We start from the raw sequence: 23,912 nt of genomic DNA, 5'->3' as shown, positions 1-23,912 counted from the left end.
TTTCTCAAGTGAATAAACATCCAGATGGCCAGCCAGCCAGCAGACAGACAGGACGGGCCTTCAAACCACAGATGGACAGAAGTTGGGCAAAGAATAAGGAAACACCAAAATGGACCTTACACCAGATGCTCAGGTGATTTACCATGAGTACACTGAAGCATCCTGCATTTTCTTTCCCTCTTCAAACCAAATAGCTGGATCAACGGCTAAGCTGGACTTAATTCAATGGCCGATGGAAACCAGATCAACCTCTGGAATGCAAGTCTACCATAGTCCTGGGAAAAGGCTACAGACACAAGGTACAGACATTCTTTCCCAGGTTTGTAATCTCATAGTAAAAAGAAAACCAAGTTTAAAATATGTAGTATCTGAAATGAAAATACTCTATCAAATAACCTCCAGGTACAGCCAAAAATGTAAAGAGGAATATTCATAGCTCTTACTACATTTCTAACCAAAATAGGAACAATATAAAACCGAAGGAATGAGAAAAAAATTAAATACAGAACAGAGAAATGAGTGTGGTGCAGCAGGTTAAGGATCCCATGTTGTCACTACAGTGGTGTGGGTTCAATCCCTGGGTCGGGAACTTCCGCATACGAACGATGTACCCAAAACAAAAACAAAAACAAAAAAATAAAAAAAAACAAAAGCAAACAAACAAAAAAACCCCCACAAAATAGGAGAATTGATATCTAAGAGCTAGGTCTTCAAAGCAAAATACATAAACTACCAACTTAGCAACATAAATTGATAAGGGTGAAGACAGACTGTGGCTAAGGAGGCATCAGCTTTAGAATAAGCAACTTGGCAGGAGGAATGCTGAGAGGGAGCAATGGCATGTCGGTGGGATGTCCCGGAGCTGGATTCTTATACACCCTAGTGCCCAGCATGCTGCGGCAGCCAGATGCCAGGGCAACACAGCCAACACTGGGCACACGTGCTGTCTAATGCCCTCATGCTTCAGATTCCTCACCATAACAACCCCTTCATCGTTTCTTCTAGGAAATATAGACTAACTGAAAAGGTTTCTCCCAGCCCCACAAACACCGTGAGCACCTGCCTACTTGTACTGCTGGTCTTAACCACGCTGTCTTCCCTTTCTATCTGCTGGATTTCCCTTTCCACAGACAGCCTTGCTCACCTTTCTAGCTCAGTGCACCACAAAACATCTTCTTTGCCATTCATGACAACAGGGAAAAGTTGGTTTTTCCCCTGTCTGATCGAGTTCGACTTGGTGGTTATTGTCTGTACTTTCTTTAACTGGAGAACAAAACAACATCATGGAGTGAGCGCAGAAGGAAGGGTTCTAGGTCAAGGCTGAGAAGCACCTAGGGAAGGTGGAGGAGGGAGGGCAGGTGGGGGAGGGAGAGAGCCAGGCGAGGAGCACAAGGCAAGGAGAGCTCTGCAAGAACACGCTGTGCTTTCCACAAACACCAAGAAGTAAAGGAACAGGAAAGACCAGCCTCAGAGAGAACAAGAGATAAAAAAAAAAGTGACTACGAATGAGATCCCATGGCGGGAGGGGGGCGCAAGGGGCCAGAAAACAGAGTTACAGAGTTATTGATGGAGATTCCGCAAAAGTAAACAAGTCCACTCAGATTGTGGAGAATGGCCAAACAGGGTTTCAATGAATGGAGCTTAGCGTGATGAAAATATTGAAAAATAAGTTTACGGTGCTCTTAAGAGAATTATCTATGACTTAACAAGAGATCATATACTTTTTGCTAGAGAAAGTATAATTGCTCATTTCTCACTGGGAGAATGAGATGAGTTGTCTGTGTCTCTATGGAGTATGCATTCACAATTGGAAAAAATCGAGTTGCTTTTTCTCAGTGATTTTTGTTGATTAAGAACCTCTCCTACTCAGAGGTTGGAATAATGATGTGGGGAAAGCTGCCCAGCACCAGGGAGTCATGTGGGGGGAAGGGGCAGGGAAAAACTGGACACCAAGGTCAAGTTCACCAAGTGTGTTTCCTGGTGAGCCAGGCACAGAGCACATCTTACCTTTGCTGTCCTATTGAACTCCAAGCAGTCCTGTAGCTCGAGTTTATCATTCTTTGATGCTATCACAGGCCTGGGAACATCCAAAACCCATTACAGTCTGCCCATGGGAAAGGGGCCTTGGCTAGGCACCTCCCGAGGTAGGAGGGCCCAAGGCTGCGAAATGTGCTCTGGCAGTGAACTTGCTACAAATACATGATTAAAATGGCCCTGGCAAGAGCCCAAGCCTGTGGGCTGTGCGAGGGACACACAAGCCCCCTGGTGAGGGGCTGGGGAGGTGGCAGAGAGGACGGGGAGTCCAATGTCCAGAAGTGAATGCTTCTCCTTGCTACTTGTTACAACTAGCACATCAAACCCATGATTTGGTGGCTTCTTCCTGGGGATGCAGCCTTAAGATGCTTTAATAATGTGTCCAGGAAAGAAAAGAAGGTTCACAAAAGAACTGTAATTCCCTTTGTAACTCCCTACCACTGAAACTCACAAATGCAGAGAGAGGCAAACAGATGCTTGAGAAGGGGAAGGGATAGAACTTTAGGAACTGAAGGGGTTAAGCAGGTCCCGAGGGAAAACCAACAAGAGGTCTGAAGGCACAGAGCTGGTGAAGGCCACAGCATCCCTGTGTAAGGAACCCCCAGGCCAAAACAGACATAAGGCTGGATATGGTACCCACAAGCGAGGACACTGAACATAAATGTCTCCCTAGATTCTGACCTCCCGTTCCAGGTTTCAAATGCCACCCTCTCTCCATTCCCAACTCTTCCATGAACCCAGGGAAGCTAGGGATTCACAGCCCTGCCCTCCCTTCTGTTGATTCCAGGGTGTTTGGTCTACAGGCTGGCTTTGGCTCTGACCCATTTCATGCCCATCCTGCAGGGTACTTCTCATCCCAACTCATTAACGTCTCTGCTGCCTCCTCTTCCATCTCACACCCTACATCCAATTCTCAGCAAATCCTGTGGGTCCTATGTTTCTTTGAAGAGCCATAGAATCTGATCCCTACTCTTAAGAATCTGTTCCCTTCTCAAGTCCACAGGACATCCTCCTGGAGTTGCCACTCCCCTGGGTGTTCCATGCATGTGGATGGTACCCGTTGGGCACAAGACAATTTGCTCTCCTCCCTCACCTTGGCTGCCTCCCCATATATTTCTGCCTTTATCCTGTGACTAGATACCTCCATCTGTGTAGAAGCTCCCACAAACACCTGGGGCCAAAGTAAACTTACATGGTGCTATGGATGACCCACAGACATCACATAAATTTGGCAGAGAGACAAGTTCTCTGCCCTCTTCTCGCCCACACTCCTGACCCTTGGAACATTTAGCGTGTCTTCAAATGCCCTGTGGCCAGCAGCCCTGACCTCTCCCTTCTGCACTCCACTGCCTGTCTCCACTCCTTCACAGGGCAGCTTCCCCATCAAATCTTCCAAGGCTCCTCCGTCCCTGACCCTGAAATCATTGCTTGTCTTCTCTACCCCTACAGAAATCCTGAGCTCTTCCATCCAGTACCCTTTCACCTCTGACCACACGGTGCAAAATGCCTGAAAGTTATGCTTCCAACGCTTCCTTTTTAAAGGATAATTTTTTGAAGGGAACGTATTTGCAAGTCACATTGCCATCATATTTTGGATCTTAATTAGCAGGTTGGTCTCCCGGAAGCACGGAAGAGCTAATTAATCCTCAGCAAAGACACGTGCTTTGTGGCTTTCAACATGAGACTGATGAAAAGTTGGGGGAAAATCGTGGTTAAGAAAATCCAAGGGAGACAGGCTTTGGGCCACTAATTGTTAGCTGAGCTCTGATGGCCACAGGCCTGCTGCGGGGATTGCTTCATCTCAGGAGCAGGGAGATGTAGTTCATTTCCCAGTAGGATGGCAAGCAACACAGAGAAGAGGTAGGGTCCCTGGCTGAGAAGACAACAGTGGCTTTTTTAAGAACTAATCCTACAAACAAAAGAGAAAGAGCGACCTGAAGAATCCTAGCCTGAGATTCTTGGGCAGTGGTTATATATGGCCTAACAGGCTTCAATTCAACCTTATCACCAGAGGTTGGTCGGCCGGGGTGAGGCACTTTCTCAGCAGAGCCACTTCTTTCTAGAAGGCTCCAAAGTGTTTTTGTCTTAAGAGCCGACGGTGAGGGCTCACACGATAAAATTTAACTTGGCTATTACCTGTCCCGCTCAAAGCCCCTCGTTACCTGTTCATCCCAGGCAGGTTGCCCCAGAAATATCGGGCTCTGTGAGCAGCAGACACTTTGATGGCATCAATCATCACTGGATTACACTGCAGGGAGACAGAAAGAAGGGCAGCTGCTGGGAACGGAGACAGAATTCCAGTGGCAGACAAAGGAGGGCCTGGGTGGGTGACACGGCTATCTGCTGACTGTGGAGGAGGCATAGTTCCTGCCAGGCAGGGGACAGATCCGTTCCCCTCAAGAATCTGCCTGAAGGACATAAGTAGTGCCCCCGTATTAATGGCAGGGAAAGAGGCCAGATCAGGCCTGTAAGTGATGAGAAGGTCTAGGTCTACCCTGGGGCAGGCCAGACTACAGGCTGTATGTAAAGCAGCTCAAAATTGCAATCTGGCCAAATTGAGGTCCTGGTTATACAGTATTGGCAAAACATGCTGCCCATCTGCCAGGTTCATATAGCATGAGTGACTTAGGCAGTTCTACATATAACCTCTCTAGCAGAAATTAAGCTCTAAAGCTTGGGGAGAAATACGTATACATCAAGTATTTACTACAATGTATGATGACTATTAAGCAGTGGATAATTAACTTGCCTATGGCCCCTAAAGCAGAAGTTCTGAGAACGAGGATGAGAAAATTCTCTAGGGTAAAAAATGTTGACTCAAATCTCAAGAGGCCTCCCCAGGAGATGGTTTCATCATCTGACTCCAGGGGGGCTGATGTGAGGTTAGAGGTCAACTATTTTCCATGGACTAAAGAGAACCAACCCACTTGATTCCACTACACTTGGATCCAGCCATGACCTCCATGGGCAGCCTGGAATCATTCCTAACACTGGAAATACCCAAACACCCCCTTTGCCAGCAGGGCCTTCCTGCCCACGCAATTTTTTTTTGTGGCACTTGGCCTACTGAAGTTCACAGCCAGGGACTGAACCCATGCCACAGCCATAACCAAAGCTATAGCAGTGACGATGCTGGGTCCTTAACCCACTGAGCCACATACCCCCCCCCACCACAGTACCTTGACAATTAAGGTCCCCTCACCTCCAGGAACCGAGAGATGTCCCGCTTGTCTCCAACCTTCATGGCCACCACATTCTCAAACATCCAGAAGAAAGGCCGGTCATCACCCTCCTTGGGGCGTGTGTAATTCAGCAGGTGGTAGAACTCAAAGAAGAGCCGACCTGTGCCCTCTGAGCCCCAGAAAAGATGGCAGAGCCAGGGTCAAACCCCTCAGCCCCTGCCTCCTTAAGACCAATTGGGTCCCAATGACCACCTAGGGCGGACACCCTACGGTCCTTCTCCCTGTGATGCTTTGGAATGACGAGGGACACAGCATCAGCATTGAGGTATTTAGTAGCATCTCTAGGGGACTGAGGACCCACAATGAGGCATGAACAGCACCAACAAGTAAGGCAGACCAGAGCAAACAGGTACTTCCCAAGGCCACTCCACCTGAACACACACTCAGGCGACATAGGGTCTCTTCGGGACACAGAAATAAGGGATGCTCACCATACAGGCCTTTCCTGGCAGGGTTCACATTTGACAGATCATTGCATGGGCTTCCACCAATCACCAGGTCAAAGGGGCCCCACTCTTCAATCTGGAGTGAAGAATAGAGACTCTTAGGGTAGGGATGCGGGTGATGATGGGGAATTGAACATCCTGGGTTCTAGGTAACCAGCTAGAGGAAAACCTACTTCTAAGTCTTGCTTGGTCATTTAAATCTCCCAACTCCACTTTTGACCCAAGAAAACCCAATGCTTGGGATCTAAATCATTCTGAACGACTTCCAAGTTCCATCCAACACTATAGCTTGATGTAAGGAAAGCTTCTCTTCAGCCACAACCCTGGGCATGAGGAAGGTGTCAGCACGGCTGAGGGTGTGTGGGGCTCATGGAGCAGAGGAAGCGGGGTGCTGCCCTCACGTTTTTCTTTGTGATATTCCTGACGTCATTCACATATTTGATGTTGCCCTCATGCTTAACAGTTCCAACAGCGATGGACTCTTCACACACTTCTGAGGCGACGTATTTCTCCACTTTGATGCCCAATTCTTTGAGGACCAAGTACCCTGTGGAGGGGGCCAAAGGGGACAGAAAACACATCAGGGTGGTCCTTCCAATGATTCTAAGCCATCTGCAGAACTCAATCGCAACACCATGGCAGTCCTCAGGTGACACCCTGCAGACGGCATGAAACTGGGTTCCCTGGGCTGTGGGGTTTCATGACGAAAACAGGTGTGACTGCTATAGATCACGGTAGTATCTATTAAAATCCTCAAATCTGGCAACAGTGGCTCAGTCCCCCTAGGGTTTAATCTACACAAGTAGGTTTTAGGGGAGTTCTCATCACGCTTCAGCGATAATAAATCAGACTAGTATCCATGAAGACTCAGGTTTGAACCCTGGCCTTGCTCTGGGGGCTACGGATCTGGCATTGCCGTGAGCTGTGGTGTAGGTCACAGACATGGCTCAGATCCCAGTCGACTTGGCCGTGCTCTAGGCTGGCAACCGTAGCTCTGATTCAACCCTGAATCTGGGAACTTCGATATGCCACAGGTGAGGACTTTAAAAAAAAAAAAAAGTAGGTTTTAGGATGTCAAATGGGTGGCGTGTGGCAGCGGGGGGGGGGGCAGACAACTAGCATCAGGTGATAATGTGGGTCTTTACAAGCTCTCAATGTTTTAGGCAGGTGGACACTGGTGAACACACAAGTACAAAAGATGCTATATGCACAGTGACTCACTCTCACTGCTTTCAGCTCTGCTAAAAGGGAGATGCTCATAACAAAAATCACAGGGCATTTCTGCCAATGAAATGTGTTAAGTCAGGCAGAGCCCCCAGGGGCAACATCCATGGTGGCAGAATTTTTTTTGGCTGCACCTACACAGCATATTTAAGTTCCCAAGCCATGGGTGGAACTCGGACCACATCAGGGACCGAGCGACTACAGTGACAACATCAAATCCGTAACCCTCTGTGCCACAAGGGTATTCCATGCTATGCTTATTCTACATACAGGAAACCTGGGGGAACAGGATAGAACCAAGACTGGAGCTATTAGAAGGTTTAATTCATCTCCAATGTATCTATGATTATGGAAGAGAAGGTTTTCCAAGATTCTTGCACATAATAAAAAATAAAATGCAGGAGAGTTGCCATTGCGGTTCAGCGGTAATGAACCAGACGAATATCCATGAGGACTCGTTGGGTTAAGGAGCCAGCATTGTGTGAGGTGTGGTGTAGGCTGCAGACATGGCTCAGATCTGTTTTTGCGGCGTAGGGTGCAGATGCAGCTCATATTTGCTGTTGCCGTGGCTGTGGTGTAGGCTGGCAGCTACAGCTGCCTTGACTCCTTGCCTGGGAACTTCATCACGCCCCCAGTGCAGCCATAAAAAGAAAAAACAAAAAAGAAAAAAAAATGCTTTTAAAAAGTACCAAAAGGGGTAGTGTCTGTCGTGGCTCTGGAGTTAACGAACCCCAAGTAGTATCCATGAGGATGTGGGTTTGATCCCATGAGGACAAAGGTTTGATCCCTGGCCTCACAGAGTGGGTTAAGGATCCACCGTTGCCAGGAGCTTTGGTGTAGGTCACAGATGCGGCTCAGATCTGGTGCTGTTGTGGCTGCAGTACAGGCCGGCACCTGCGGCTCTGATTCAACCCTTGGCCTGGGAACTTCTATGTGCCTCAGGTTTGGTCGTAAAAACAAAAAAAAGTGCTAAAAGGGGACCAAGAACAGGCAGGTGTAACAGTAGAAAGGTTTGAGGAGATTAAGAAGGAGGCAGTGGATTTCTCAGAATAGGTGACCAACAGGTAATCCTAGGGGTTCTTGACAATGACAACAGACACCTGGAATAGGTGAACTCCAAACTCACCTGTTGCAATTCCATCAAACAGGGACAAGACTCGAATGGGCCGCCTTCGGTTTGCGGGAATTGCAGGGTATAACTTGGGGGCTTCCTGCCAGGTTAAAGAAAGAGGTCATGGAGGTCAAGGTGCCGAGGGGAGACCGCAGCTCTGGGGGGAAGGAAGGGCTGAGACTCTTGAGGGACACAAGTCCTGTGCTCTCTCCTTTCTTAGCTGGGATGCCCTGGGGAGCTTCAGCCCAGATGGCCCTTCTAGCCTTGAAACACAGGAGCAAAGTTGGCCACTGAGAGACATTTCCCTCTGAACTGCAGGAAAACCCACTCCCACTAAGAACTGAGAGGAAGGCACAGGCTTTCTGCCCTCTGTAGCTCTACTAAGGCTGGATTGGGCTCTATCACCATGTCCGCAGCAAGGCCTTTTGAAAACACAAGCCAAGGAGGGGAGAGAACTCTGGAGCCTGGGATTTGCACAGAGGCTTCAGATGCTCCTTTGCAAAGCAGACCTTTCTTTCTAGCTCTTGACAGACTCCCAGAGCGCCAAGCTCTGGGCGGAGTGCTGCTGGGGGTGTCGGGGGATGGTGGCTTACATATTCGAGGCCCGGGTCACTGGTGAAGAAGGCCTGCAGGCGCACACTCCAGTCCTTGCGGCGACGCAGGACACCGTGGCAGCGCTGCGGAAGGCACATGTAGCAGCTCCAGGGCTCCTGCAGCTTGGCATCCGCTGCCGTGCCCGCACCCACCAACACCTCCAGGCACTCCACGCAGAAGCACCTGTGCCAGGTGGCAGGGGAGAAGGGACGACATCAGGCAGTGTTCTCTCCGACACCCCTACCCTCCCTGCAGAGATGGCGTTGCCGATCCCAAAACCTGCCTGGTCCCCCACTGTCCTTCCCATGAGCCCTGCGCTGGAGCATGCTCAAGTCCACAGGCTCACCCGAAAAGCTGGCCAGCCCCGCCAGAATTGGCTCATCTCCAAGGAGCCTACCCACTCTGTTCTCTGCCCGTGTTAAGTCCATCCCCACATCCCAATGTACATCAGGCATGGGGCCCTGTCCCCAGCATGGTCAGCTGCAGAAGTCACAGGCGTGACACTGGAGTCTCAGGCTCACCGGCAACAGCTCGTGTTGCTGCAAAGGAGCAGCTCGCGGCCCTCGCAGCACACTGTGCAGTACGACTGGTAGCCGTCATCGTCATACATGTAGAACAGCTCGAGGAAGCGGTCCTGGCAGCCAGAGAAATAAACGTACGTGAGATCTGCCACCCAGGCCTGCTAAGCCTGGTTCAGACAGAGGCCTTAGGGCTCAGCCAGTCACTGGTGGCTTGGTGCTCACTGCAGAGACAATTGGCAGGGGTCTGCCCCAGCAGATGGCCTCGCTGCTACCACCAGGCCCAGCCTGGCCCCACTAGAGCTTTCCCTGCTGCCGACAGGGAGGTGCTTTTTCTAAGGGAAGTGCAGGCAAGTCATGGACGAAGGCAGGGGCAGCGACATCCAGGATGGGGAAAGGACTTACCCTGCATGTCTGGCAGAGCCCACCCTCAAAGAGAGGGTGGAAAGACACGGGATTTTTCCGACCACAGGATAAACAGCTGTCTGTAAGAAAGACAGATGTGGCTTGTAGCCATTACAACCCCAGCATCAGCTACTGAAGCCTTGGGTCCAACTGTTCTTGGACATGAAGTGAATGCCAGGCTTATGGCAAAGACTCCATCTGCTTTGCTCCTCTGACAGTGCTGCAAAGGTGCCATCCCTGTTTCAGAGCTGAGGAGAGGGTACCTCCAAGCAGGCTCAAGCAGAAGGTTCCACCTGATAGGCAAAGGCTTGGCCCAGAACAAAGACCCAGGGATGGGGGCAGAACAAGGAGCTGCCAGTAGAGGGACAAGCTTAGAGGGCCTGGTGCAAAAATCTTGGAGCCTGAGGAATTTGTGGTGATGCCAGTCTGTGTACCATCTCACTGCACTTGAACTTGCCCATGACCAAGCCTTGGCTGTAATTTCAAGAGACCAGATCCTTTTACAGCCTCCCTTCACATTCGCAGGTCTTACTGATCTAACATCAGTGACCCAGTGGGCAGGGCCTATAAAATGCCAAGTACTCTGGCCAGGAAGGAAGCAGATGGGTGAAGGAGTCTTGGGGGATGAGAGGTCCATGGGTCAAGGTTCCAAAGCCAGGTTCCCTGGATCGGGAGCTGTGTGGTTTTCCTGAATATGTGATGACTAAAGGGCATCAGGCCCAAAAAGACAATACACAGTCTTCCTCATCCATTCTGAGTCCCATTAGACACATTGGGGGCAGTTGCAGTTCCAGCTGTAATTCCTGGCCAGGACAAATGAACCAGAGCTGGCTTGAGATAGTGACGGTGTTGAAATGCACCTGCCCTTTTCACCTCGAAGCCAGGAACAGTGCTTATGTGGGACTCATATGAGGCCACAGAACATGGATTCATGTTTGGGTCCCAAGTCCCCTCCTTACCCACACTTCCAACCTAAGGCATCAGTCTCAGTGACCATCAGGCATCTAAGCATCTAAGATGTCCACTGCTCCACGGTAGGTCAAGGGAGAGCTCTGGGCTGAACCTGGCTCGCGGGGTAGACATGCAGGCCTAACACACAGGGTGGGGGCACTGCCCGGGAAGGGCCAGGGTCTTACCTTCCAGACTGCTCTTATTGTTGGTCACATCTGAAGCCATTTGCTCTGTTGAGAACAGAGAAGGTGTGAGACGCGGTGGGAGCGACTCCGCCTGAACATCTATGCGACCTCTTCCCTTGCTGAGTGGTCCTCACTACCGGCCCCCAGGCTCCTGGCCCAGCCTCACCTCGACTCTGATCCTCATCCCCTCGGTCTTTTCCGTTATTGTAACAGTTTGTCTTGAGGCGCTTGGGTGGGGGGCAGTAGTCAGAGGTAGCCGAGTCGTCAGCTGTGCGTCTTCGAGTCTTACTCTCTGTGAAAGGTGAGAAGGCAGCCATGGCTGGGTGGGGAGAGGGTGCAGGAGGAGAGGACCCTGCTATGCCTGGGAGCCAGGAGCACCTGGCCAGAAGCTTCTTCGCATAACATGGCCGCTCTATGGGGAATTTGGATAAGGACGTTGATTCAAAACTCCGGGAGTTCCCATCGTGGCTCAGTGGTTAGCGAATCTGACTAGGAACCATGAGGTTGCGGGTTCAATCCCTGGCCTTGCTCAGTAGGATAAGGATCCGACGTTGCCCTGAGCTGTGGTGTAGGTTGCAGACGCGGCTCATATCCCACGTTGCTGTGGCTGTGGCGTAGGCCAGCGGCGACAGCTCCAATTGGATCCCTATCCTGGGAACCTCTATATGTCGCGGGAGTGGCCCTAGTAAAGACAAAAAGGCAAAAAAAAAAAAAAAAATCCTCACTAATCTGACATGTGTGGGGTCTTAAACAGCTACAGGCGCAAAATACATCCTCTAGACCCATGGCAAAGAATGAGACAGAGTTTGGTCTGCAGCTGAGACCCTGACATCAACAATCACCATCATGCGGACGGCCATGGGTAAAGGAGAACGGATGTGACAGGAGAACTGCATTTTCCATTTAGTTCTGATGTAAATTTATAAAGGGACCATTAAACCATTAAACTAGTTCATTTGACAAAGCTGGACATTGGTGAAAATAGAGATCAAGTATTTCTAATGGAAGTTCAGCATCTGGAGTTCCTGCTGTGGCTCAGCAGGTTAAGAACCTGATTAGTATCCATGAGGATGCATGTTCAATCCCTGGCCTACGGGATCCAGCACAGCAGCAAAATGCGGTTTAGGATGTTGCCTGGGCTCAGAACTGGTGTTGCTGTGATATAGGCCAGCAACTGCAGCTCAGGATTCGACCCCTGGCGTGGGAACTTCCATATGCTGTTTTATTAAGGGCTGCTATTTATATTTCTATAAATTCCACTTGTATTTTTCATCAGTCTATACCGTATCATCATCTATAACGGACAGGGTTAGATTTGATTCTGCCCCCAGGAGAGAAAATTATGCAGCCATTGAAAAATGTTAAGGACCCTTTAATGACAGGACATTTGACAGTGCTTATACTATTAATATTGAGAAATAAAGGGAAAGCAAGAATTCAACCAGTGTACAGAAAGAGCTGGAAGGATGTGCACACCCAACAACATTCACCTGGAGGGCCACTGTGATGGATGGAGGGAAAGAGGGTGGCGTTAAGAGTTTAGACTTTTTGACAGGTCCTCCTCCAGTGAGGGCTGTGTCGGCAAGGAAATTGAAAGAATGTGCAGAGAAAGTAGGGCCAAGTCAAAGGCGGAGGGAATACCGTGTTTCCTTGCTTCTACGCTCCTACTGCCTGTACGTCGAACCTTCGATTTATTAACCACTTTTTTCGGGGGGGGGACAAAACAAAACAAAAACAGAAAAACTGCGTTAAATACAAGGGTTATAAGACAAATCCTGGATTTCAGGCATCCTGGATTTGCAGAGTGACAGCGGGAAACCAGAGCTTCACAACAATGGAGAAAATGCTCATGGTTAACACGTCAGAACAGATGACGCCTCTTTCTGCGTGGAGGGAGCTTCTAGATATTTGGTGTTTATTATTACAAACTTTCCAAGTTTTCTCCAATAAGCAGACAGAGCTTAAAGATGTTTTCCTTTTAAAGGAAGCTTTCAGGGAGTTCCCATCTTGGCTCAGCAGGTAACGAACCAGCTAGGATCCAAGAGGATGCGTGTTCGATCCCTGGGATAAGGATCTGGTATTGCTGTGAACTGTGGTGTAGGCCTGCAGCTGCAGCTCTGATTCAGTCACTATCCTGGGAAATTCCATATGCCGCAGGTGCAGCCCTAAAAAAGCAAAAAATAAATAAGTAAAAGAAGCTTTCATCTTGACTCCGTTTACTGAAGTTTTCAGAACAGGTTCAATTGCCATTCTATGCACTGGACCTTTTAGCTGGAGAGTGTCCAAGCTAGAAAACGCTGGGCTGTTGGAAAAACTACGAACTCAAGAGTCAGACTCCCAAGGGTGTTCCCACCAGCAGTGGCAGGGGTGAGGCCACAGGGAGCCATTCCCACCTGGTTGCTTGTTGTTGGGTTTGAGCCCCTCGACCCCTGTGGGCTTAAAGCCCCCATGGGCCCACTCCAACATGGGCTTCAGCTGGTCCTCCATTGAGTCTCCAGGGTTGCTGGGGAAGGTCTTGCCAGCCCGTATCCTGGCTTTCTGAAGAGAGAGAGAATCTGATGAACTGGAGGAGCAGCGGGTATTTGCCAGGCCAGACCCAGGGATCCCCCAGCTGGGGCCCGCCTTCCCTTTCACACTGGGCCCTTTCATAGCCAGCCAGCTGTCCTGAGCTGTGGTATGTGACAGCTAGGAGGGGCCCGGGCAGGGACAGAGGCAGGAGGCCATGGGTCAAAGATAAGTCCTTTGTCACAGGCACCAATAAGATCTCTTCCTGAAGGAACTTGAGTGGCATAGGATCAATTACCTTGGCCACTTTTAGATATAGGAGACGCATAAGGCCAGGAGTGTCTCATCACTGGAGAAAACTCCAGGTTACTTGTTTTATTTGCTTAGTGAGGATGGATGGGGAGGTGTCAAGTGTCAAGTCAGGGGCACTAGGAAGATTTACATGTTTTAATTAAAGAGCTTGTTTCATAATTGCTGGATAGGACTCACATCTTTTCATACCAAGTTAAGGTTGAGAAAGAAATAGAGCCTGCCTGGTGGGTGCCACAGACAAGGAGAGGAAGCAGCTGGCCTCAGCTGCTGCCCAGCCTTGGCTTTGAACCACAAGCTCTAGAAAAGCTTGCTCACTGACACAAATATTCCTGGGGCTTGTCTTCATCATTCAGTCTGCAATAGGGATAGACACCAGGACAGACACCAGGCTGGGGTAGTGCTGGGAAACCCCAGGCAGTCCCAGATCCGATCCTTCCCTTCCCAGCACTGCCCATCAGGCCACTGTCTTTTAATCCCAACTCCAGGGCTGCCCAGTACCCTCCACGCCATCTTGGCCAAACTGTGGCCTGAGCTGACTTCCTGTATGTTTCTTGCTTTACCCTGTTCTTGGGGACAGGCCCTAGCCCCCACCACCCTGTTACCTCCAGCGCGTGGTACATGGCCTTCCTGTACGAGACCAGTTTATTGAAGGTCGCCAGGTTAAAGTGGTGGCTGAACAACCCCAAGGCCACCAACTTATCAGCTGGTATCTAGGAAAGAAAGCTGTCATTAATATCACCAACAGTCAGTGTCTGGGAGGTCCTGCATTTCTCATGGGCTTAATCTTGAGGATCAAGTTCACAGTTCTTTGAAGACCAAATGACCTACATGGTCCCTAGTGCGAAACCTCGTAGCTCAGCCATGAAATTCACCATGGAAGCTCCAACTTTAGGGGTTGCACAAATGCTCTGCCCTCCTTTGTAATCATGACAGACAGCTGTGATTCTTATTTACTTTAGCCTTTTATTAATTGAGTAAACAGACATGCCTAGAGAAGAATGCCTGGCATAGAATAAGCATTTTTTCATTATTTTCATTTGTTAATACATGAATTCCACTGGTCCTAATGACCCATATTCTCCACGTCTCATCCCAAAGTCTCCAGGCCATGCATGAACTAATGCGGCTGCCAGGGTTCAGGTTTCATCATTCACCCAAGGTAAACTTTATATCTCGAAGCCCAAACCATCCGTGGGGGCACTGCCACCATTGGTGAGAAAGAACTAGGGTTCAACACAGTTGTGCACTTAAAATGCATGTGTTACCCTAATGCTGAATGGTTTCAATTCAATAGTCTCAGCTCCAGGCCCCATATTGCAAAACCATCCCAATATAGTAAGCTGACATGACAGCCCCACACTTCATCCCATTAGCACATTTCTTGTCCCCTTGGGCCAAAAGCAATTAAGCCATCTATGATTTTTCATTTCACAAAAGTGATTGCCCACATCCCTACAACTGGATGCTTCCGGGAGAACACAGGCCCAGGACATTTGTTCTTCTGCTCCCTCTGCTGGCCAAAGAGGACACCTGCATGCAGACTCTCCCCATAGGGAGACTACAGGGCATACTCTTCTTGCCCTTTGGGAACTGGCAAATGGACCAATTTATGTAAAACCAGAATCTCACCTTGAGGGCAAATCCCAGAAAAAGCACTAGCTGGTCCTATATTCCCACGTCAGCCTCCACCCCAGCCCACTTTCTCTGCTCTTCCTCACCTAAACTCCGGACATGTTGAGGAATGCACCAAGGACATAGTAAGAAAAGTATTGTTTGCAGCATTCTAATAAAAAATCGGGGGATCTAAGAGAGTCTAAGAATCCAAAAAACCTAATTCATGCCTAACACAGCTCTTAACCAGCAGGTTTTCATCCAGACATGGGATTTAAATGGCTAATATCAATAAGCAAGAAACACTGAAGTGGCCACTCATAGAACGTTTCCACAACTCTCACCAGGCGACCCTGATTCCATCTGTAATCCCAGCCAGGGATGTCCCTTCCCCCAGGGCTAAATGACTGAGGCAGAGACCACCCTGCTTCCTGTTTCTCCCAGGCATTGCCACTGCAAGTTTTGTTTTGTTTTGTTTTGGTTTGGTTTTGTCTTTTTGTCTTTTTGCCTTTTCTAGGGCCGCACCCATGGCATATAGAGGTTCCCAGGCTAGGGGTCCAATGGGAGCTGTAGCCACCGACCTACACCAAAGCCACAGCAATGCCAGATCCGAGCCGCGACTGTGACACAGCTCACGGCATCGCTGGATACTTAACCCACTGAGCGAGGCCAGGAATCGAACCCACAATCTCATGGTTCCTAGTCAGATTCCTTAACCACTGAGCCACAAAGGGAACTCCTCCACTGCAATACTTGATACCCAGGTGGCCACTCCTGACCCCTCAGCATCCATCCTAATGGTCCTTTATTTCCCAGATAAATAAATCAGAGCCCAAGGGGCTTTGGATCCAAATCTCTGGGCCTCACAAGACCCTACAGACAGATTCATGCAACTACCCATCTATCGGCAAAGAGCAGGCCATTAATTTCAAAGGCATCTGTAGAAGGATGAGAAGGAAACACTACGGGCCTGGCGCCACGAAAGCTTGCCTTGCCCTGGACTCACCTCGGAGAACTTGCCATCGCCAAACCACTGGACCCACCGCATGCCCGCCATCGCCTGCCGCTTGGACGTGGCCTTCCAGGACACCACCATGGCAGGCCACCAGGAGAAACCCTTGATCTTTCCCCACACAAGATCCCCTATTCCAAACTCTTTCCCATCCTGCAAGAAATAACACATGTGAGACAGGTCAGCTGGGCCAAGGAAAATCCCTGCCTACCCCTCTGACCCCCGTGGCAGCTGGCTCTGCCTCCAACACATGGCTTCCTGCACGGGCACCAGAGTTCCTCGGGAAATTCCCTCCCCCTTCTAATGTTTCCTGCTTGGAACTCAGGGAGGATGGCTTGGGGAGAAAAGGAGCAGTGGATGAGCAGGCTTGGTTGTTGGATAGGAAAAGGGGCTTTTTCTAATAGAAAATAGATCTACGAAATGAACCTCTAGGTTTAACCTAATATCTGGGAAGGATGTCAATTGAAAACTCACAGGAAAGAACGATCAGAGTAAAAAACCTGCATAGTCCTACCACAGGCCACCAAATCGCATATTACAAAATCATTAGGCATTCCCGTCGTGACTCAGTGGTTAACAAATCCAACTAGGAACTGTGAGGGTGCCAGCTGATCTCTGGCCTTGCTCAGTGGGTTAAGGATCCGGCACCACTGGGAGCTGTGGTGTAGGTCGCAGACGAGGCTCGGATCCCTCAGTGCTGTGTCTCTGGCGTAGGCCAGTGGCTACAGCTCTGATTGGACCCCTAGCCTGGGAACCTCCATATGCCGCAGGAGTGGCCCTAGAAAAGGCAAAAAGACAAAAAAAAAAAAACAAAAAAAACCCAGAAAAACAAAATCATTAAAATGAAGACAAATTTGGCCACTTGCACATAAAAAGCTTGGACCTGGTGCTGCATCTGCCTAGGCTGGCAACTGTAGCTCCAATTCGACCCCTAGCCTGGGAACTTCCATGTGACACAGGTAAGGCTCTAAAAAACAAATAATAAATTTAATTAAAAAACAGTAATCAAGTGGTAAACTAATCTGGTGCTCGAGTTCTGTCTGGAAAGGAGGATACAGGAAGGACCATACTGCTTACGGAAAATGTATTTGGAGAATGAATTCAAACATGATGATAAAAGTGACAGAGGTATAGGAATGGTCGCCTCTGGGTAACCGTTTTTCTCCGCACTCAGCCCTCCCTAGCATACCTGGTACTCTGAGCTGTCTGCATCCCTATCCTCTGTGTCCACCTGCGGGGACTCCATGCTCTCCTGCTGGCTGTCCTGGGCCAGGCGGCCGTAGGGCGTACTGCTGCTCTGTGGCACCACATCGTCCTCTGTGAGGTCGATGGTGAGGTAGGGGCTGGCAGGGGACGGCCACGGCGTGCCTGCCGATGACGCGGTTCGCCGCCGCAGGGACTGTGGACAGAAAGACACAGAGCTTGGACCACGGCAAACCAAGAGGATGACCAGAGAGCAGTAGTACCCCCATTCCTTCCCAGGCAAGCAGAAGCATGAAGAAGTTCATGAGGCCAGAGACCCAGGCTGGTTTTCCGGGAACAAGGATCCCTTGAGTGGTGACAGAAGACAGAAAGCAACTTCCACACGAACAAAGCCAGAATCAGGGACCAAGCCATGAGAATGAGTGGTGCCACTGGTTTCCTTATGTGCGTTCCTGGTGCCCACCTTTGCACCAGGAGTTGAGAGTGGCTGTAACCCATGGGGTGCCTTTCAGAGAGTCACTGAAGATACGAAGGAGACAAGACAGTTCTGGAATCAAAAGAGGTTTGAGCTCATTCCCAGGCGTAAGAACCCATCACAGGCACGTCTTGCCTTCCCACCACCGTTCCATCCGGGGGTGAGGCCGGGAGAGACGTCATCAGGCTTACCCAGCCCCCCCAGCAGAGAAAGGAAAAGCAGGGTGGTGAGGGTTACTGGGGATCTAGAAAGGAAGCAGGTTAGGCAGTGGACCCTCTCCGGGGCCTGGTGAGTGAGACAGATCTTCCAATGAGACCAGGGCAGGGGTCTGAGTGGCCGGGGGAAACCAACCCTGGTAGCTGAGAACTCCACGGGGGACTCGTCCACGTGGTGGCGGCCCTGCCGGCCTCGGGTGGCCCGTGGGGAGGGCCTGTGCCTCTCCCGGCTGGAGGTACTGTTGTTATTTCGGGTTCGGACCTGGAGGCAAGAGAGGATAAGCACGAGGCCTTTGGTGAATGGAAGCTGGAGTCTCGGGCAGGGGGCCCAGAGGGCTGGGCTGGGGAGGCAGCCTCGGGCCACAGAAGTTCCTGCGGTTGCTTTGTAGGAGGGGACTCTGTACTGGTAGCTTCCCACCCAGAGCCTTCCCAGTTAGTGTGGTAAGGGGGTTTAGCAGGGCTGTCTGACAGTCCACAACAGATCCCACGCTTCCTGTCCAGCTGAAACTGGCATCTGCAAATTCGACTGAAAAATAAAATCCAAGTTTACTCTCAGCCAAACACTTTTCTTTTCAAAAACCATTAGAACAACTGCTGCATTTTCCTCAGGAAGGTACTGGAGCCTCAGGATGGATGAGAAGCCCTTAGGCTTCCCGCTCCAAAGGGCAGGAACTTGGGTGTTGCGAACCTGTGTTCCAATCTTGCACAAAGGTTAATGTTTCACCTTGGCTAAATCACCAGCGTTCCTCATCTGCTGAAAGGGGATGATACACATCACACACTGGGGGTGCCTTTAAACTGCACCTGCAATGGTTACCACGGGTCAACCTGCTCCCAAAGGTCAATAGCAGTCAAGTCATCCACGTGCAAATTCTATCACCCTTGGGCACGTCTAAGAGTATTCTCCCCAAGAAAGTATAGAACTGGACTTCTCTTGTGGCTCATCGGGTTAAGGATCTGGTGTTGCCCCTGCTTGGGTTGCTGCTGTGCCATAGATTCAATCCCTGGCCCCGGGTATAGCCCAAAAAAAAAAAAAAAAAAAGCATAGACAACTATCTATAGAAGTGCCAACTGAGAGACAACCTTCATGATGATAGTTCATGAGCTTTGCTGTCATTTCTAATTTCAAGAGACAGCTAGTTGGTTGTTTTTTTGTTTTTTCTTTTATGGAAGTTCCGGTGCCGTGGATTGAATCTGAGCTCATTTGCAGCAATGCCAGATCCTCTGTAGTAGGCCAGGGATCAAAACCACACCTCCGGAATGACCAGAACTGCTACAGTTGGATCTTTTAAGACCACACCTGCGGCGCATGGAAGTTCCTGGGCCAAGGGTTGAACTGGAGCTGCAGCTGCAGGCTACACAGCAGCCACGGCCATGCCAGATTTGAGCTGCATTTGCAATCTTTGCCACAGCTTGTGACAACACCAGATCCTTAAACCCATGGGTGACAAGGGCAACTTCTATAGTCAATTCTTAACCAACTGCGTCAGAGCAGGAACTCCCAAGATGAGAGTTTTAATGCGGGCCTACACGTGGTTGAGGTACCAACGCCTCAGGGGCAGCCACTTACCGCTGGACTTTCAGACCGAGTCCTGGTTTCACGGAAGAGTTTTGGCATCACTGGAGTGTCTGAGCCATCTCCATCCTCCCCTTCACCGTCTCCGTCACCCGTCAAATCCTTTATAAGTGAAACATAATGAACTTAAGGATGTCATTCAAAGGTCATAAAGTAGCAACGTAGTTTTAAAATGAAAAGCCAATCATTGAAATCATTAAGACCAATCATAATATTAGTCCAAGTGACCTAAGAGGATTTGCAACTACCTCATTTTGTTCCAAAGAATTTGCAATGGCCCAATACCTGCCCATGAAGTCAAGATGTAATTGAGGAGTTCCCGTCGTGGCGCAGTGGTTAACAAATCCAACCAAGAACCATGAGGTTGCGGGTTCGGTCCCTGCCCTTGCTCAGTGGGTTAAAGATCCGGCGTTGCCGTGAGCTGTGGTGTAGGTTGCAGACACGGCTCAGATCCCGAGTTGCTGTGGCTCTGGCTTAGGCCGGTGGCTACAGCTCCGATTCGACCCCTAGCCTGGGAACCTCCATATGCCGCGGGAGCGGCCCAAGAAATAGCAACAACAACAACAAAAGACAAAAAAAAAAAAAAAAAAAAAGATGTAATTGAAAAGGAAAACCCCAGTGGAATCAGAAAACCAAAGAAATGGTGTCAATGCAGTGTGCATTGTGAAGCATGTTTCCACACAGAGGTTAGACTAGTTTGCTGTGCCCAGCAAGAAGATTTAGTCATTTTGCACAATGAACAGTGTCTGGAAGAATCACCTGCTTCTTGCTATAACCGCCATAAAGGAATGGCACCAATCCTGTGTCAAGTCATGAAGACTTCCGAATGCATGCCGCATGCCACACACCAAATCCGGTAAAAACTGAGCATGAAAACAAGAGCTGTGGCACGTGGCTCAAGGTCTGGTGGGAGTGCTAAGAACTTTTCACTTGCTTTGCGAGTCAACTCTTCTCTTTAAAATCGAAGCAACAGTACTTTGCCCTCGTGGGACAACATGGTTATAGTAAGAATCAGACAATGCAGGCTTCAGCCCAGACTTGGCATAGGTTTCATCGCTGTTGCTTAACTACCAACAGAACTAGAACTGCTATTCTGAGCATCTGATGCCAGATGGGGTCTCTCCCAATCCCCCACACAGCCTTTGTTCCTTGCTGTCTTGGAGCCCAGAGAATAGAAGCTGCATGAGGGCAAGTTTTCATTTGCCCAAGCCTTTTGACCCCAACGGTGGTTCTTTGAAAAAAGTAACCAAATTGACAAAACTCTAATGTGCCTCGTAGGATAACAGAAGGCATAAATCATGTCGGCAATTTTGAAAACACCGAAAGACTATCCCATGGCGACAATCAGGTAGAAACCTTGATATTGCAACAATTGTTTAAAAGATGCGGAGTTCCCGTCGTGGCGCAGTGGTTAACGAATCCGACCAAGAACCATGAGGTTGCGGGTTCGGTCCCTGCCCTTGCTCAGTGGGTTAACGATCCGGCGTTGCCGTGAGCTGTGGTGTAGGTTGCAGATGCGGCTCGGATCCCGCGTTGCTGTGGCTCTGGCGTAGGCCGGTGGCTACAGCTCCGATTCAACCCCTAGCCTGGGAACCTCCATATGCCGCAGGAGCGGCCCAAGAAATAGCAACAACAACAACAACAAAAAAGACAAAAGACAAAAAAAAAAAACAAACAAACAAATAAAAGATGCTATAGTGATTGCTGAAAATTCCCCTACAACAAGCCAGGCAGGTTCTTTCCAATGGGCGAAAAGGAAATAGTGGCCACGTTCCTTTGCTGTGAAAACCAGACACAGACATATTACAAGAAATAAAATCATGCATTCATTTTACCCATGAATAGATGCTAACGTATATAAAATTCCAAACATAACATGAGCAAGCTGGACTCATTCCAGGAATAAAAGTATATCATTTGCTAGAGCAGAATCTTTTTACAATGTAACTGATTCAAAAACTTGGCATGTAATAGCGGCAAATGCCATCCTTTTCCTTTCTTGGCAGTGCACTTGGCATGCAGTGAAGTTCTTGGGCCAGGGATCAAGCCTGTGCCTTAGCAGCAACCCTATCCACAACAGTGACCATGCCAGATCCTTAAGCCACTCACTGTACCACCTGGGAACTTCGCAAATGCCATCCTAAGTGAGGATGTTCAAAGCCTTTGTGCCTGGTAATGTTCAAATGCATCCTTTGATGCATTTGAACTGGTAACAAGTGGGCCCAAGGTTCCCTATTCAATGAAAACTAAAGGGAATTTCCCCTACAATGAGAGTGGAGCCGTACCTGAGTGTAACTTAGGAGGCTGGAGACCTCCCTCTTGGACAGTCGAGAGCTTGATCTGCGGCCTGTTTTGGAAGGAACCAGAGTCTGTTGAGGCAGGGGTAGCCTCTGGGCTGTGGCCTGGGGTCTCCCTAAACCCACTAGCATTCTCCTCCTTACAGGGCCCATAGTCCCTTCAATGTATTCATGAGCCAACAGGGCCAGCACAAAACAGGACCCAAAACAATACCGAAGGTACGCCTAACAGTTCCTTCCAAAATTAGTGGTCATAACCACTTAAATGAGAGCAATCCAGGGCTTGCCATGGCAGCCGCATTTCAAGTTCTCAGCTGTGGCTCATGGCTGTAGTAGTGAACCATGCATAATACTACACTTTCTCCCTCCGGAAAGTTCTATTGGACAGCAGAGCTTGAGGAGTCGTCAACAGCAGGATCGGACACTACAGGGATTTCCAAACCAGCTGGGGCAGAAAAATCTCAGTGGAGAGAATCCCCAGTGATCTGACCTGGGTGCCTGCAGCAGAGGGGGAGGGGAGGCTGGGAGAGGAGATGAGCCTTAGACTCTCCCTGTCTGAGGGTCTTTCTTCCCATAAAAGTCTGAGGGGAGGGGGCTCCCCCAGGAGATGGGCCAAAGTCTCTGCCTATGCTGTGACCACCACCCGCCTCTAGAAAAGATCAGGGGTCATGGCCTTGAGGTCACCTGCTGAAAGTCCCAGCTGGGGTGCGAGGAGCAAGGGGAAACCAGGGGTTCTGCCTACACCCTCTTCCCTTCCCTGGGTTTGGTGGACATTGTCAGAGACTAGACTCTCCCCGCAAAGGCCCGCAGCCTCCCAGCTGTGGTCTGCAGTGCCTGCCCATCCCCCCTCCCCACAGGCCAGGCCACCTCTGCCACCTCTGCCACCTCTGCCACCTCTGATCTCCGGGGTGCTGATAGCCTCCAGGATCGGGGGCGAGGGTGCGTCCTTGGAGTCGGAAGACTGGTCGCTGCAGCCCCCATTGGTGATGATGGAGTCTTCCCTCCTGCTGGCATCCTCCTCTCCGTTGAGTTGTCTGGTGTCTCCCTTCATTGTTTCCTGCAGGAAGGCCACAGTGAGTAGGGTAGCAGGGAAGACAGGGTGCCAGGGGGCGGCCTGCTCCCAAACATCCTGCCAATGGCTAAGTCCGCAGCCCAAGAGAGGACCCATGACGTGTCCTCAGGGCATTACTCCTGCTCAAGAACCCCACCCAAGCTACCCCCCATAGACTGCCCCCCTCACCAAACTCGGAGGTTCGGGACTTGGTTCCATGTGGCCAGGCGACCCAAAGGCTCAGAAGCCAGCACCCAGGACAGAGGAGGGGGCAGGGCCGAGGTATGAGGCTCAGACGGCTCTGTGCAATTACCCGGCCACTTCAAACAATGCCATCTAGGGCCCGCCTGCCCCGGCCTGCCTGCCGCCGGCCTTGGTCCCCTCTGCCCCTGGCCCTCTTTCCCTGCCCAGCCTCTGCAGGGCCTCAGGAAGCCACTGCATTATTTTCCCTCCTGACCCCTTTGTTTGCTCTCTCCCTTCCCCTCAATCTCCAGGTCCTCTTCCCAGCCGCCCCCTCCTCCCCCACAGAACAGCTTCTCTCCTCTCCATGGCAGCAGAAGCCCCGCCCCACCCCAGCCTCAGGGGCCCATTGGTCTGCTGGTCTGTCGCTCACTCTCCTCCTCCCTCACCAGCTGGGGCTCAGAGTCCCAAGTTCCCAAGAAGGGATGAGATGGAGGAGGCAGAGGCAAAGCGCTGGGGCAGTTAACAAGGGGCATGCTGCCCATCTGTCCACCCTCACCCCACGTCTGGGCCTTTGCTCCCCACTGCTGCCCACCCTGGTGACTTTGTCATTACCAGGCTATTCAGCTAAGACCAGCTTGGGATGCATTAAAGGGCTGTGCGACCTTAGACCTGGGACCTGGCCAGCTGCCTACACATTCGCCTCAAGAACCTGCACCTTGCTCTTTTATTCCTCCTGTGATTGTGGAATTATTTTATAGAAGA

The 23,912-nt window shown here is 50.2% G+C and overlaps 1 protein-coding gene across 50 annotated transcripts in view; it reads right to left on the bottom strand.

Moving 5' to 3' along the window:
• Nucleotides 1–23,912, bottom strand: part of DNMT3B (DNA methyltransferase 3 beta) — a 40,297-nt gene that overhangs the window by 1,801 nt on the left and 14,584 nt on the right. For 2 of the 50 annotated variants that reach the window (XM_013985274.3, XM_085002749.1), the window contains 21 exons: nucleotides 22,784–22,973; nucleotides 21,905–21,966; nucleotides 19,614–19,721; nucleotides 18,180–18,305; nucleotides 17,340–17,549; nucleotides 16,145–16,303; nucleotides 14,130–14,237; nucleotides 13,104–13,248; nucleotides 12,352–12,411; nucleotides 10,877–11,002; nucleotides 10,711–10,755; nucleotides 9,575–9,654; nucleotides 9,173–9,285; nucleotides 8,651–8,834; nucleotides 8,073–8,157; nucleotides 6,124–6,269; nucleotides 5,708–5,798; nucleotides 5,237–5,385; nucleotides 4,197–4,282; nucleotides 2,008–2,077; nucleotides 1,145–1,263 (listed from right to left, as the gene is read on the bottom strand). In XM_013985274.3, coding sequence (XP_013840728.1) covers nucleotides 1,145–1,263; nucleotides 2,008–2,077; nucleotides 4,197–4,282; nucleotides 5,237–5,385; nucleotides 5,708–5,798; nucleotides 6,124–6,269; nucleotides 8,073–8,157; nucleotides 8,651–8,834; nucleotides 9,173–9,285; nucleotides 9,575–9,654; nucleotides 10,711–10,755; nucleotides 10,877–11,002; nucleotides 12,352–12,411; nucleotides 13,104–13,248; nucleotides 14,130–14,237; nucleotides 16,145–16,303; nucleotides 17,340–17,549; nucleotides 18,180–18,305; nucleotides 19,614–19,721; nucleotides 21,905–21,966; nucleotides 22,784–22,967 — 2,456 coding nt within the window. In that variant the 5' untranslated portion in view covers nucleotides 22,968–22,973. Of the gene's footprint in view, nucleotides 1–1,144; nucleotides 1,264–2,007; nucleotides 2,078–4,196; nucleotides 4,283–5,236; nucleotides 5,386–5,707; nucleotides 5,799–6,123; nucleotides 6,270–8,072; nucleotides 8,158–8,650; nucleotides 8,835–9,172; nucleotides 9,286–9,574; nucleotides 9,655–10,710; nucleotides 10,756–10,876; nucleotides 11,003–12,351; nucleotides 12,412–13,103; nucleotides 13,249–14,129; nucleotides 14,238–16,144; nucleotides 16,304–17,339; nucleotides 17,550–18,179; nucleotides 18,306–19,613; nucleotides 19,722–21,904; nucleotides 21,967–22,783; nucleotides 22,974–23,156; nucleotides 23,473–23,912 lie in introns of those variants that run through there. The other 48 variants (NM_001348900.1, XM_085002753.1, XM_085002750.1 and 45 more) reach the window with 33 other exon arrangements.

The sequence above is a fragment of the Sus scrofa genome, chromosome 17, assembly GCF_054392235.1.
Source record: "Sus scrofa isolate SSC_HxYL_T2T_F1_AM1 chromosome 17, Sscrofa_HxYL_maternal_Yorkshire_Landrace_v2.0, whole genome shotgun sequence".
Taxonomy (NCBI): domain Eukaryota; kingdom Metazoa; phylum Chordata; class Mammalia; order Artiodactyla; family Suidae; genus Sus; species Sus scrofa.
Note: the sequence above shows the minus strand (reverse complement) of the source record. Positions and strands in the feature narration are given on the sequence as shown.